Genomic DNA, 15,427 nt, shown 5'->3' with positions numbered 1-15,427 from the left:
CTTTGTCTCGCGTTAGGGGATGAGATGCAGGTGGCTCGTATTCAAATAAATCGTTGTAATATATTATGGAACAATTTGTACAGAGTATAAAATAATGAATCATATATTTACTTAATCATATATATTTACCTATAATTGTACGTTTATACGTAATTTTTTTCTCTCTTCATATAATTATTTCTTTTTTTTTCATCATTACCTCTAATAATTAATAACTAAAGCGAATACCGGAATACATGGATATATTTACAATTAAATAAATTCGATAACGATAATAATCAACGTTGAAATTTCAACGCAAAACGTCAACAATTATAAGTATTCTAAAATAAAACGAGATACTAGTAATAGTAATAATAGAAAAAGAACGAAAAAAAGTATACAAGTTTTATCACATATGGATCATTTTGTTTGTTTTTTCTTTTTTTTTTTATTATTCATTTTATTTTCTTCCTAACTCGTAGTCATTCGTATAGTCTTCTGTAAAATAAAAAAAAAAAAAATGTCAATGCTTCTTGCACCGGTAGTCGTGAGAAAAAAAAAAAAAAATGACGAAATTGTGGCGTCTCGTCGGCTGATTTTCACCGTCACCGAATCATTCAGCTGATCGTCGATCTGATCCAGGCAACGTTCGACGAAATCTGATCGTAAAGTCTGGGCCTTTCGACTCCTGCTTTCGAACAGGCTATCCGCCAACTTCCGACACCTGCCAAAGCCCATCTTCGACCGTCTCCGAGAAGACAGAGCATCGGACTTCCGGCAACTTCTTCTTCCTGAAAATTAGTTTTTTTCACCCCCATCTTATTTCGATTTTTAAGAATTCTTCGTCCTCCGCGATCACTCCGCATTAAGCTGACCGGTTCGGTCGATCGAAGGAAGTGTATTTTGGCAAAAAAAAATTGGCTGAAATTTTCGGAAATTTCAGATGAGAGAAACTCACGTTACAATCGTCGTTCGAGTAGGCCGGTTCCGTACAGATGCTATTAACCGAAGCGATGCTGATATTTTCACATCGTGGCATCGCGCTGTGCCTAAGCTGCACCCTTTGCAAAAGGTCACCTGTATAGTTAACAAGAGAATAGGAATTAGGCCATAGATTAGACGGCGAACAATCGCCGCAGCTCGAGATTAATTCCCACGGGGTTGGGCGGCGCGTTTCGGGATGATAAAAGATTCGCGATTTTTTCCATCGCCAGTTTTCCAGTTACGCTGTAGATACCTTCCGACGCGCGTAAAAGCTTTTTCCAATACAATTGCACAACAAAGATCGGATCTACCTTCACTACTCTACACCACACCTATGAGGTAATAGGAGAATCCGCGGACCGTGGGCTTAAACATCAGCCGGTACGAAGATGGAATTTCATACGCAATCTTGCGCAACTTTATAAAGTTAACTTCGTGCCGCGATATCACCCACGTTGCACAGGACGAGAATTGGAGTAGCAGGTACCGCGAGCCGGCTGGTTTTTATTTATTTTTTTTTTGCTGTAAATATTCGGGAATCCTAGTCCAGCGGATCTCCTTACTTTTCTAACGATACTCCACGAGTTTATCGCAATCTGAATTCAACCGGCCGGCTCTTGAATTTTACTTTCAAAACTGGAAGTGTCTCCGTGCATAATTTAGCGTTACAGGAGCCACGTCGTATCAAATATTAAACTCACGAGGTAGAAATTATGTAGTCCGGTCACGAAATAAGAATTCCGAAAAAAGCGTACAGATAATATCGCGTGTACGGTGGGTAAAAAAAATATGTACATTTTTCATCCAAATGTGGTCGACAATTGTCGTGAGGAAACGTCGGAACGGAGGTCGTTGTAAATTTGAGAAAGTTAGTACCGGTTTATCATTTAATGTAATCGCAAGAACTGTCATTACGGTAACGCGTATCAGGGAGGGGGGGAAGGGGAAGAATATTTTTCTTATATTTCCGGCTCCAGCTTCTCCGTGAAAATGAAAATACTGGTTTCTCCTTACGATTTCTCGCCCATCCGAGGGTGTTGCAGTTGGACAAATTCGCAGGTGGCAGAGGGTCGTTGTCGGACGGCAGACAAACTGGTCTTACGAAATCGGTGAACGCCGAAACTGGTTGGTCGAGTTTCAGCAAAACCGTGCCGCTACCCTCCACGGGGGATTTCACCATCCCCACGATCCTCCGCTCTTGCTGCCAGGGCGAAGAACTGGAAAGTCTCACAGTGCCGAGTCTCGCCAGCCACTCGGCTTTCGGTTGCCTGCGCCGAGCGGAGGAACGAAGAAAAAAACAAGATCAGCGATAACGTTGTAGTGGTAAAACGCGTAACGAGCCAACTTACCCTTGAAAACACGAACCGGTCGTCAAAAGCCATCCGGCGGACACCAGGGTCGCGTCGCACACGTGAACTTCCTGTTTGAATAACGCCACGTGCCAGGGCCAGTCGCCGGGGGCTGCCATTTTAGCCAAACTTTGACCCTTGCCCTTTCCCCTCATCGCTTGTACTCCGCACTCTGTCGATAAGCGCGCAATGAAACAAAAGTGGCGAGGTGAAGTACGACGAAACCAAGTAGATTTGGAATATAGAAAGAATCGGCCACTGCCAGGTGGTTTACCTAAATCCGAGCACCTCACGTACATTACTTCTCGGCTCGGGCAGGGAGCGCGAACGAAGGTGATTTCCGAAGCCGAGGGATCCTGCATGTGGACGTACTGGACGTCGTCCTCATCGTCTATTTTTATCTCTATCGACTCGACGCCGCTGAGTATTTGAAAGGTCCGTTTAATCTCCGGTAATTCGTCGGGGTGTTTAGAAAATTTTAGAATTTCAAAAGGAGATCCGAGAGACTCGAGACTCACCTGTAAGTAAGAAGACTGCAGAGAGAGCTAGCAGCCGTTTGGAGAACGTTCTCCATTTCTGGCGGCGGAAGCGAAGAATTCAGGTTTTCCGTGCAGAGCTTTCCAATGCTGCCCTTTTCGTTGAACACCACGTAACCTTCCCTGCTGTAATTGGCGTAGTGGGGAGTGTCGGCCGGCTGTAATCTCAACGAATTCAAGCTAGTCGCCAAAGTGACTGTGAGAAGAGAAAAAAAAAAAAAAAGGAGAAAAAATCTCAAGAGAAGAAATTCGGGCGGCAGAAGAACGTGGATCCGTTTCGGATTTCTACTCACGACAGTCCTTCTCGTCGCTGCCGTTCGGGCAATCGATCGATCCGTCGCATCTCTTACTCCTCGGTATGCAGGCCCTTCCTATACCGCAGTGTAAACTATTCTCGGGGCAGTACGAGCAACTTTTCTCGTCGGAAAGATCCGGACAGTCGATCACACCGTCGCACAAACGTGGCGACAAAGCGCGCGCCTGAAGATCCCGAACGCAGCCTGAAAACGGACATCGAACGTGCAGAGAAAAATGGGAAATCTTTCGCGTCGAGTATTTCGACCTTCACGGGGGTCAACGTTGCGCTCATTGACCTCTCTCTCTCCGTCACACGACGAAAGCGTCGAACAGGTTTGTTTTTTTTTCATCTACGTGTTACGCTGACCAGATGGGCGATATGAATTTTTTACACAAGATCACGGTTTCCCCGATTTCTTTTTTTTGCGGGTGAGAAATTTTCTCAGCTTTGTCGTTACCTGGCTTCGGTTTGCAGCTTCCCGGTCCGGCGTATTCGGGAAAATTTTCGCAATCCAATGCCTCGCGTATCCTGTCGGGCAAACGATTGCCGCATCCCGTCCAAAATTCTCGGCAAAACGATCGGCAGGGTACGTAAAGTCTGTCCTCGTTCGGTCCCGGTAAACAAGACGGCTGGAGTACTTGGCAAATAAAATCGTATGCCAGACGGTAGCATTCCGCGTCCACGAGCTCCCTGAAACATGGACAGACGTGCAGTGCGGAAGGGGGGAGAAAAATGAGCGGAGTAACGATTAAAATGTAAATTCATTGAAAACGTTGCGAATTCCTCGGGTGTACGCTAGAAGGTGACGAGTTGACATTAGACCGGGTTGGTTACAGTTAGCTTGCAGAGACAGCGGAATACAAAGCTAAAGCGAAGCGAGAGGCCTCGTCTAGCGTATACGCGTGTGCTCGGAGTGATGTACTTCCGCGTAGCTTACAACGACGAAAAAATCGAGCCGCGCGAACGAATGAATGAAAAAAAAAAAAGGTGACGATTTATTACCTGAAAGCTATGACGTCATTTTGAACGTCCTGAAGAGATCGATGACCAAGGACGTTCGGGTATGAGGTGACGTTGTACGGAAGATGTTTGCAGTAATCGAGTTCGAGTTTGGAGCATCTTCTGGGTGGCGGGGGTGTCGTCGTTGTCGTCGGTAGCGTCGACGAGGTCGTCTGTAGGACGACTTCGGCCGTTAGGGCTTCACGGCTCTCCTGTACCTCGAGACTCTTCGGATCGACCGTTAAATTGCCGAGGTATTTTCTCGAACCCGGCGATATCTCCTGGGCTAGTACCTCGGTGACTTCGGACGCGGTTATCGTACGATACCGGGGATCGAATATCACCTCTATGTGGACCACTAGGTCACGGCCGTCGACCCTGAAATCCGCGAATATAAGCGAAATGTACGTTCGAATTGTAGACTTCGAAAACCCGCCTCTTCCTCTCAATCTTGCCGACCAAATTTTCGGTTTTTTAGTCGCCCAAGGCAATTTCGACGGTTGAGGAAAAAATGATTAAACAAAAAAAAAAAGGAGCAGGACGACGGTTGGATAATTATGTAGGTACATAGGTATATTATACGAGTCTCGGACGATCAGTCATGATATCATTCGCACTTTGATTCGCCGTACGAACAATCAAAACTGAAATCATCGGCGAAAGCAGAAGACGGGATCGTTCGACTCACCCGTCAAGGGCGAGGACTTCCGTCGCCACGAAATAATGCTTGAGGCTACTCCTGCTGAAAACCAAGTCCAATCGGTTCCTGTATTCCCTCGATCGGACCCGGAACGCCTCGGTCGACGGGTCGGACAGATCGCTGACGAAAACGTCACCGGCGATCACCCGAAATGTTGCCAAAAATACTTGATCGTCCGGCGGATCGGCGCTGAGGAATGTGTCTGGAAGAAACGAAGCGATACCGTCCGGTAATGTTCGTCGTAAGATACCGAGGGGAAATGGGGGGGAAAAAAAAAAAATTTTCAACGCCGTACGAACGACGAGAGAAAATCGTTGCACGATCCATTGACTGTGGGACTCGGTACGATCCGGAAAAACGAGTTTTTTTGTGTGTACGTACATCGGATTACGTCCGCAGGCCGTCGAGTTGGAGATACGTTTTGAAATGCCGTTGAAGCGCGTCGAACGAGTAGCGCGGTAGTATTTAATAGCGTGTACGTTGCATCGCGTCGAAAAGGTCTCGAGTAAAGAAAATCGCGATTTCGTACATCTACACATTCTGCGCGCCGTGTATTTCCACGTACATATATAGTTAAGAGGTCTGCTGCGGAGGGGTCAGTAGGGGTCATCGCGAGTACCTGGGCAAGGTCGCATCTCCCCTTCTCGTTCCTCGTTTCTTTCCAATTCCTCCTTTTTTTTTTTTTTTTCTTTTTCACGCTCCTCAGTCAGCCGCGAGCGTATAATGTGAAAAGTACACGTCATCGGCAGCGGTCGAAAAAGCCGCTATATGGTCGGTCGCTCGGCGAGACTCGAGAAGACCCGGTAAATCGGTAAATCGGTCAGCCCGTTAAATTGTTTATCGGACGACGCTATTCTCGACGGGGGAATTATTTATTCGGCGTTCGATGACGGAAATTTGTGGCGAAAGAGAAGAAAAAAAAAAAAAATAATCGCGACGATTCGACGATTCGAATTTCGAAGGAGAGAGATGAGCGCGGTAGTCATCGCGAATGCGGTAACGAGCCGTTCGAAATGCTAATAGAACCTGAAACGTTTCTAATAATTGCATATGGCAGCTGAAAACGTACGCTGTATATATGTATACGCGTGTGCATATTTTCTCGTGTATTACGGTGTCCGCGGCGAACCTAAACGGGATTCGCTATTGCAATGATTCTAAACATCGCGGTAATAACTTGTGGAAAATTTACAGAAACGTATTCAAACCGCGCTCTCTTATACCAATAGGCTCTCGAGGCAACGAGAAAGAAATCATTGTATTCCAAAGCACTGTAATCCAGTAAAATCTTGAAACTTTTGACTTTTAAAATGCAAATTCCGTTTTGAGAATCAGAAAAAAAATCCACCTATTCAATTTCTCGTCGAATTTCAGGATTGAAAATGACTGGCGTCGCGTGTGTCTCGTAGCCCGTTTCTGAATTTATCGGAAAAAACCGGAATATTTTCATTGCAGTTTTTTTTTCAACGTTTTACAACCCGCGGCGTGTAAATGTACAGGTATAAAGATCCGTTACGGTCCTATTACTTAACTCGCGTGCCGCGATCGTGAATCGAGTATTAGATCGGTTGCGGCGCTACTTGCCTCCGCGATTTCCAATAGTTGCAAATGTGTATTACAGGAGCAAAAAGTCGAATCGGAGGAAGGAAAATAAACGAATAAAATACCGCGTTCGGAATAATATCTCGAGCGGAGCAACGCGGAGCGAGAAGCTGGAGCGGAGCAACTTTGCGAAACGAATGAGCGATTAAGAAAAATAAATAAATAGAATGAATAAAAAAAAAAAACCAGAGCTAATCTTCATCGTCGTCGTCGTCGTCGTCGTCGTCGTTATCGGGATAATATTATTCCAGGCGTGAAACCCAGTTTTACATTGAGACAGTTCGAAGGTGTACGTATTTAGTTTTGGAATCGACGATTCTTACATCCCAGATAGATCGCCACACCGGAGAACAGCATGAATAGTAAAAATGCGGCCAGGACGCAGCATCCGCATCTGTACTGTCCACCGAGTTTTCTCGTGAATCGGATGTCGCTGTCCGAAGACAGTATAGAACTCGGTGTTCCCGCCCTACTGAATCTCCTCGTGCTCACCGTGCTGACGGAAATCTGAAAATATGAAAAACCGACGAATGAATAAATCATTGCTACGTCTCGTTCGATTATTCAATCGAGTTTCTTTGCTTATCCCCGTTAATGAGGAGGGTTAAAAATATATGATAATTAAATACATCGGATGCAGTTGATCTGGTTCGGTAGAAAAATCTCTTTTTTTTTTCTTCGTTACATGAATCGTTGATCCGAACGGACGTCGATTGATTCCGTAGCTAGGATTGCTGATCCGTGACATAATGGGTATAACAGTAGAATAAATTTCCGCCCGTTGCAGTTTTATTTTATCATCGTTATTATTGATATACCAGAGCTCGAAAAATCAAAGGAAACAGACCAGCGCTGTGCGTACCATTTTAAGTATATACCTGATCTAAGTATAATTTTTATTTATTATATTACTTCCTGTACATACGATAGTCATTTCTCGGCAAATTTTAAATTTCATATTGAGAAACTGTAATAAAGATACCTAATGTATATGTATACGTATATAATTATACATCGGTGGGAACGGTTGTACACCACCTTACGATATAGACGAAGCGTATAAAACCTATTCGGTGTACAGTTCGCGGTGTATAATCCCGATGCAATTTTATAAATCTTCAATATTACGGTATTAAAACTTATTTGCCCGCAACGCTTTATAATTCGGCTGTACCCCAACTATTTTATACCCGCGGAGATTCTCTAACCACGATTTGCATTACGACGAAATTGTTACCGCGACGCTGCGGCGGGAGCGATATCAATTTTACTTTTCCTTCATTTTTTCTTCTCGCGCCTTTCAATATATCGCATAATATTATCTCGGCAATTTGAATTTTAGCTATTATAATAACATTGATTAAAATCCACGTAATTGCCATGACATTTTTCTTCTCTTCCTCGTCCTTTTCTTTTTCCATTCTTTCAACCGTGACAAGTGCACTTTGAACGCGATAAAATAATAACGATTTCTAGCGCAGCAAAATTTCTTTCACGTCATCTCGAGGGGTCGCGGTGAAACTCCGTCGATTCCTCTCCGCACCTTATATCGCTAGGCTGCGGGATACACGTCCACACATACACAAGGTATAACGCAAAGGTAATAACGAACTTTCATCCTTGCATGCGATGAAATGTTACAACCGGCACACGCTTTTTGGTCCTGCCCTATGAGGTGCTTTTCTATCCTTTCAACGCATATATCTGATGAAAAACTATCCACATCACGCTGTCGCGTAGATATCGGTCAAGCGAATCGGTCCGCGTAAAGTATTCCGAAAGTCTTTCCTGCCTTTAATATGTTGTGCAAGTGCGATACAGGTGCAATAGGTGTACCTAATGGATTTTTTCTGTTTATTTTTATTTCGTCCTTCACCGACGTCGCAGCGTGTATCATTGTCTTCTGTGCATATCCTAAACTTTCATCTATGTATACGATAAGTTATCTTCGCCCTCCTGTATCTTCGTCGTCCAACAAAATGGCCGTTTCCTATTCTCGTACGGAGTAACGTTACACTTTCGGTTAGCTTGAACTCGGTGTGTTTTGAGCCTGCAGTCATTAGAATCGCAAAGTGGCTTCGTCTTCCGGGCGTCCCGAAAGTTGTTAGAAGTATATCCGATGCTCGGATGCATCTGGACGTGCCATTTGAACATTTTTCGAACAATGGAGAAGTGGCGGCCGGTATCACACGCTTCGAAGCCTCGAGCGTCGCGGGATAAAGAGACCAAAAAATTGGAGGTAAGGTAAGATACCAGGGAGCGGTTGAGCTCGTGTACGTTGCGCTCTCGATGCAAATAAACGCGACGAAAATTCCGAGCGAAGTTATGTAGCGTGCAAAACGAACGTATGCGCGATACCCAACAGCCGTATGAGATGTAAAGTTAGCTTCCGTCACGACGGGAATGAAGTTGAGAAATGAAATTCGTATCACCTAGCGAGGTACGCGACTTGCGAGGCGCTGACGTAATTAACGGGTGGAAAAATCGAAGCGGCACGGTCTGAGAGATTTTCTGGTTCGAGCCGCGGAGCGTAAGAGAAGAAAGGAGGAGAATAAATGACGTCTTTGCAGCGCTTAATCTTAATTAATTGGGAGCGCATAATTAGCGGTGCAGACGTGGAAGGAGGCGGGGGAGGAGGAGGAGGAGGGTAAGAATGAGTTTTATTCCTGGATTGCGCAAGGTCGGTTTTTCTAATCCGTGGGAAAAATCTCTACTCACAATTAGCAGTATTATGGTAGACGGTGGAGTTACAATAAGGATTACGCCGCCTTTCGAAGATTATTTTAAAACCGGCGACGATACAACGAACGTAACTCGAGCGCACCGAGAAATAAATATAATAACGTTCACCTAGTTTCGCCGCGTTTGTAAAATTTCAATTTTTACATCTATTGCACGAGCGAATTCCCGATTTCTATTCTCGAGGTGTATATAAATTTATCGTTATAAAGTTGCACGAAAATCGAAGATCGGAACTTGGAAAATACTAGAAAAATTGAAAACGAAACATTGTCATACATAAAAGAATTACGTAAATGTTAACAAATCGTGAACACCCCATATGTAACGTGTGTAAAATTTCACCTGACTGTTTATGATAATCTAGAACCATGTAGAATAATATGAAAAAAATATATATATTTATAGACAATGGAATTTCGCTTCAGGCGTACCTAATGCGGATAGATATATGGTATGGTAATTATTACGAAAGTTTCAGGTCTCACAATATCTGCACTCCTTTAGGAATTTTGAATTCCGAAACGATTTTGAAACCGAGCTCTTGATTTGCCCATAAAAAATTTCATTCGATCGCTCTTCAGCTGAAGGGTTGATATTCATTTTTCCAAACACGTTATTCGAAAGCTTCGATACATGGTTTTTCAATTAAAGCAAAAATCGCCAAGTTTAGAGCCTCTGATTTACTCAAAATTGGGACCGAATAATTCACGTTATCTTCGAATACTCAATTTTAGCTAATTTTTTTTTTCGTTCCGACGAGGAAATATCGAACACAGCCGGAACGTTCGCCACGAATCGCAGCTTTTAGAAATGATTCACGATTTTTTTCAATCCGAGAATCGCCTTCGCGTAGTTCGTTGTGTCGCAACGATGTAAAATTCAAAGGTCGCGCGATTCCTCGCGACGAGGATACTTTTTCGTTACTTTTTTTTCTCTCATATTCCATTCCTTCAATAATATCTTGCGAATGAGTCCCATTGAATTTATCCTCGCATACGAACTTTCGAATGAACTTTCGAGTCCTGCAGTTCTCCTTTTATTCCCCTCGCGCGTATACATGGTATATCCCCGCGTCCGAATTGAGAAATGACCAATGGCGCAATTACGTAAAGTATCAACCGAAATTCGTAATTCAACAGGTGCGCAGTCCGTAGACCTATACCCGATTATTCAATACCCGATCGCATCGAAGTCCGAATTTTTATTATTATCGACGTGGTTGTTATAAATAAAATTGAGGAGAGAAGGTGTACGCGGTATATACCTGCAGGTCTGCACCGCAGAATTTTTATGTATTGCTTTTTTTTTTTTTGTTTTTTTGTAAATCTTTCTCGTTCCAAACGGTCTGATATCGTTCAATTTTCCACAGTCATTAAATGAATCGCTCCTCCGACGATGGAAATCGATATTCTTCGGCGAGTGATCCGGTTACCATGAAGTATAAATGTCACAGCGTATTAAATGCACGATGTGAACTTTCAAGGTTCATAATTACGCTGATTTGAAAGTGGATTTCAATGTCGAAGAACGGCTCGAGATTATTTTTTTTAAGAAAAAAAAAAAAAAAAAAGGACAAAGAGAAGGTGAATAAAAGAAAGAAAGAGAGAAATAAAAATGGATGGAACAAAAAATCAGATGACGTCAGTGTAACGTACGCGGAAAACATATTCGTGACGGATTATAAATGACTGAAAATGATGATCGATTCGATGCCGATCCTCGCAACGATGGCCCTCGTAATATAGAATACGATTCGTTGCTGCAGTTGAATTAAAACTTTTTCCTTCATGTTTTTCGCTAATTGTGTTACGGGGTGATAAATATACACGTGTAATGGCTAATTAACTCGTATATTATCCTACGTCATAAATAAGGTCTCGTAGATTTTTATCCTACAAACGAGTTACACTTTCTTAACTAATTTCTTCTCGTGATCTCGTTGCTTTTTTTTTTTTTCTTTTCGTCAGTTTTGTTACTCATAAAGAAGCTGTACCGTAATATCGTATACTACACAGATATTAACTATACAGCTCCAAAAACGGTACGAAAGAAATTTTCTAGCCCACCGTAAAACACCGGTGATTTCCGGTGAACGTGGAAACTGAAAAACGGAGATATCCAGTAAAGAAAAAAAAAAATCTCAAATACTGCCTAACGTAAGGAACGGACGGTAGTCGTGACACGGGACGAGGATATCGCGGTACGTGCGGTAGTAGCTCGTGTCTTTTAAAGAAATTTTACGAATGACTGGGCGTTGTCGAGGTTGAGGAAGTTATAACGGTATCAAAAAGTCGAACCTCTTGTACAGCGCGATAGTAGAGATAGGTATTTACGACACACGTATTACACGTACAAACGAGTTACGCGGATACGTCAGACTCACAGCGAGAGTCGGTCGATGTGTATTGGAAGGAAGCTCGGGGCGATCATCGCGTTACCACCGCTACGAGGTTGGTAAGATACTCCTCCTCGGTGGAAGAAGGCGCGTCGACATCCTTTTAAATAAGAGTTAAGTTGTGGGTGACCCACTGGCGGGTCTCGCTATTACCGTACGTAAAATCACGCGTGCGTGTCCGAAACGTGTGCGCAACGCCGAAGAATTCTCCGCGCTCGGTTTAGGTCGACAAAGAACAAGGTCGAGGTACGCGCTGCGTGCACACGCTATATCATATAGGTGTATGGAAAATTTGTAATTCACGATCGAACCTTTTCGAAACGCGAATCGAACGCGCATCGTGGAGGTGCAGCGTTTACAATGGAGCAACGAAATGGGCGCGGGCTACCTTTTTTTCCTTCGTTCTTTGTCGGTTATATAGTTCGAATTGCCAAATTGTCGGCGATTCGCGTATAAGAGCTGCGATTTTTGTCATTCCTTTCTTTTTTTTTTTTATTCGAATTTTTCCCCCTAAAAAATTTATCGCAAATGATTAACCGTACTCGTCGCGTCTCTTCGACCTCACCTGTGATTAAAACGCAATCAAAAAACCGTTTAAATTATATCGTCATGTACAGTTTTCTCACAGTCAGAAGTTCAGGCATAATTTCGCACGGAAATTAAAGAATTAAACTCGCTAACTGTCGTGCGAAATGTTAAATCTGAAAGGTTAATACTTGATAAATAAATTTCACTTAACGAACGGTACCGAAAATAAAATTTTAAATGCAGGTTATCCGCACGCTGAAGATTTTCGATCGTTTTTGGTTCGCGTTTTTTTTTTTTTTTTTTATTCATGTCCATGAAAATTCGAAGAAGATCGACGAGACACGTTGGAACGTCGTTCTAGAATTTCCTGCCACAACTCTCTATTCGCAAAATCGCTTTCGCCGCTGTTCTGCAGCAGGCGTACATATGTATAGGTGTAACACACACATGAGTATTTACCTGTATTTGCAATATATATGCACGCAATATTCAGACCACGAGATTATAATGGGATATCGGATACACGCGGTATCCTCTGGGTATGCAGCGAGAAGGCGACTTAAAATATTTAGGAAAAAAACAAAACCAGCAACTTCACGATTCAGTGGCACTAACCACGGTATTGCGGGCTACGTATCCTACCTATATATAGAATTTAATATAAGATAAACCGGAGATACAGAGAGAACGCGATTTATCTACTTGTATTTTATCCTCTTTTCTCTATTCAAATTTTATTCCAACCTCTTGAGGAGAAGGAGGACAGCGTGCGCTACGACGATAATTTTAATCGAGCATCAAAGCGCGGTTAAACTAATAATTATCAACATCTGGTTGCATGCGCGCGGCTCGTTCGATTGTGTGCAAATTTTCAATAATATAGGTGGAACAACGCGACATAACAGGACTTCGCGGAGCGAAGCGCGCTGCGGGCAATTTTAAACATTTCCTGACGCAGATCGAATCCCAGTTTTTCTTTCGCTTCGTCCTCCCCCTCCCTCCCTCCCTCCCTCTCGTTTCTCGTACCCGATTTCGAATGTACGGACGATTATTTTGAATGAAAAAAATGTCAAAACTCACCTTAGAATCCCACGAGCTCTTCCGTTTGTGTTCCATGGCTACGGTCATGTTGAATCACTCGGTGGTGAATTTCATTCGATAATCCTTTTTAAAAATTTTTCAAAAAAAATTCCACCACACGAAATCAGTCTTACTTTTCACAATTCGTTGTCCCGACGCACGGCACTGTCGCTTGTATCGATAATTAATCGATGGAAAATCCTACGAACAGGTGATGCACATCACGCGTACGTATATTGTATGTAACCACCCGATGTACGTACACGTACGTCTTATTCACAAATATGTATACATATATAAGAAAAGTCGAGTGCGATGCACTTTGAGTCACTCGGTCATCCAAAGATATAACTATGTGCCACCTGTGTGTACATACATACGAGTATATGTATACCAGTTTTCTTTCACTCGGTCACCGCAACCGACGTACAGACGGACTAGCGGCAGGCTCACCTCGCTACCTGTTAGCGGACGAGTGTCATCTTCGGATCAACGGTTAGCTTCTCAAGTTTAAAACAAACCGCGTGTGTACCAACAACTTTTCTAAGCGGACGAGACACTGTATCTGGTGGAGTAGATTGGATACCGTCGTGTAACGTAGAAGAAACGTAGAACGCGCGGGTACGGAACGTTCTCCAGTTTATACGGCAGCGGCTAATCCGTTACAAAAGTCTATAAGACAACTCTTGACTTCTTCCGTGACGCGGAGATGATCGGTCCTTTTACACTGCAGTCGGCGGCCACCGATTATACGCACGTCTAATTTCAACCTGTTTTCGAATGAGACAGAGAAAATTATTCACACTTTTTCCTGCCTTTCCTCGATTTTTTATACTATATCTTCGTAAAACAGCCGAGAGTTCAAATTTCGTTATTTTCTTTCATTTTGTCATTTACTTTGTCTCTCCTTTCTTTTGTACAGTTTTTCGATGCTTTTACGCACTAATTGCAACGGAGGCGAGCAACTTTCTTATTTTTTTTTCCCCTCAATTTTTTGTTGAAATGAAATCGGTAAAATTATTCCGAGTACATAACGTAGGTAGCGGGGAAAAAAATATGACCGGATCGAATCTTTGAGAACGTTCTTCTTCCGCGATTGAATAACGACCGTAATTTTTCTCTCTCTTTGATTTTTAATACACACCTTGTATTGTACTTTATATTTCTAGACGGCAGGTGCGAACGCTCCTGCTAAAAAGGAAATAGCAGGTGTCTCGAGTTGAGATCGTGTGCGCGGGCTGTTCGGAAAAGTTCGAGCGTCAGGTTAACTGGAAATCTAGAGTTCACCGGGTCGCGAGATAAGACGTAACATCCTCTGTGTTACATACACGCAGAGTTTCAGCAGGTCTGCGATATACGTACTTTATTTTTAAACTTGCAATTAGCCGAATCATAGGTAAATAAAATTTGTTTTCCACGCGTAAGCGACGCTATAATTTTGATTTCTAATTGTTTTTTTTTCTTTTGCAATGACAGTTCTGCTAGTTTATAGCGGAATATTACGAGCGTCGTAGATTCTCACGTCCGAATGTCTATAGAGTGAAATATTACGTACGTTTCTTTACTCGGTCCAACTCCGCGTTTGACTAGGTTGTGAACGTGATGCACTTTCACGTCTTACCGGTTCCAGGAACGTTTCAAACGCGTGCCTGTGTAGGTATAACTCTAATATACGTTAAAAAGGCGGAACGTTCGATGATAATTAGCGATTACTCGATGGCTTGATAATCCGAATAATATGTCGATGAATTCCGAAGGATATAACGAGTAGCGGTTATATAGGTAATTTAACTACAATATACGTGGACTGATATTATGAAAATTTTACAAATCTATCGATGGAATAACTGGGGGAAATGAATCAAAACTCACCTGCTGTACAATACCGTTCACATTGTTAGTAGCAGATCGTTTAAACCGAGTTTTTATTTTCTTTCAATTTTTCCGGCAATTTACAGCGCTCGCCTCTCGTGCGGCTTCGGAGAGTTCAACGCGGGCACAGGACACCTTTTTACAGTGGTGAATTAATAAACGGAACTTTCAAAATAATTGGAAATTAATTAAAAATTATTTCTTTTCGCACTGTACAGTGTACGAGGATCCGCAGCTCACGTGTCACACCGAGATCAAAAATGGTTTAAAATTTTTTTTACAAAACACGAGCGGGGATCGACGAGATCGCACGTGTACCTTCTACTGTATTATAAACCGAACTAACGCGCGTCTCACAAC

The 15,427-nt window shown here is 42.9% G+C and overlaps 1 protein-coding gene across 1 annotated transcript; it reads right to left on the bottom strand.

Annotated features, from left to right (window-relative positions):
• Nucleotides 1–40: 40 nt before the first annotated feature.
• On the bottom strand, nt 41–15,398 carry LOC105693769 (atrial natriuretic peptide-converting enzyme-like). Its single transcript, XM_012413896.3, has 13 exons — nt 15,068–15,398; nt 13,196–13,965; nt 6,774–6,957; nt 4,837–5,050; nt 4,152–4,526; nt 3,607–3,839; nt 3,145–3,351; nt 2,834–3,047; nt 2,590–2,735; nt 2,316–2,487; nt 1,981–2,234; nt 941–1,059; nt 41–773 (listed from the first exon to the last, which is right to left on the bottom strand). The coding sequence occupies exons 2-13, from the start codon at nt 13,241–13,243 to the stop codon at nt 600–602; spliced, it is 2,340 nt and encodes a 779-aa protein (XP_012269319.2). The 5' UTR covers nt 13,244–13,965; nt 15,068–15,398; the 3' UTR covers nt 41–599.
• Nucleotides 15,399–15,427: the final 29 nt, after the last annotated feature.

The sequence above is a fragment of the Athalia rosae genome, chromosome 4, assembly GCF_917208135.1.
Source record: "Athalia rosae chromosome 4, iyAthRosa1.1, whole genome shotgun sequence".
Classification (NCBI taxonomy): domain Eukaryota; kingdom Metazoa; phylum Arthropoda; class Insecta; order Hymenoptera; family Athaliidae; genus Athalia; species Athalia rosae.
The sequence above is the reverse complement of the archived record's forward strand: the minus strand, read 5'-3'. Positions and strand labels throughout refer to the sequence as shown.

Bases quoted from the DNA above. Each gene is read 5' to 3' on its own strand.
- LOC105693769 (XM_012413896.3), bottom strand. From the start codon at position 13,243: ATGACCGTAGCCATGGAACACAAACGGAAGAGCTCGTGGGATTCTAAG. The intron at 6,958-13,195 runs GTGAGTTTTGAC...TCATATTTTCAG, and splicing joins AGAGCTCGTGGGATTCTAAG to ATTTCCGTCAGCACGGTGAG. The intron at 4,527-4,836 runs GTGAGTCGAACG...CGCGGATTTCAG, and splicing joins GAAGTCCTCGCCCTTGACGG to GGTCGACGGCCGTGACCTAG.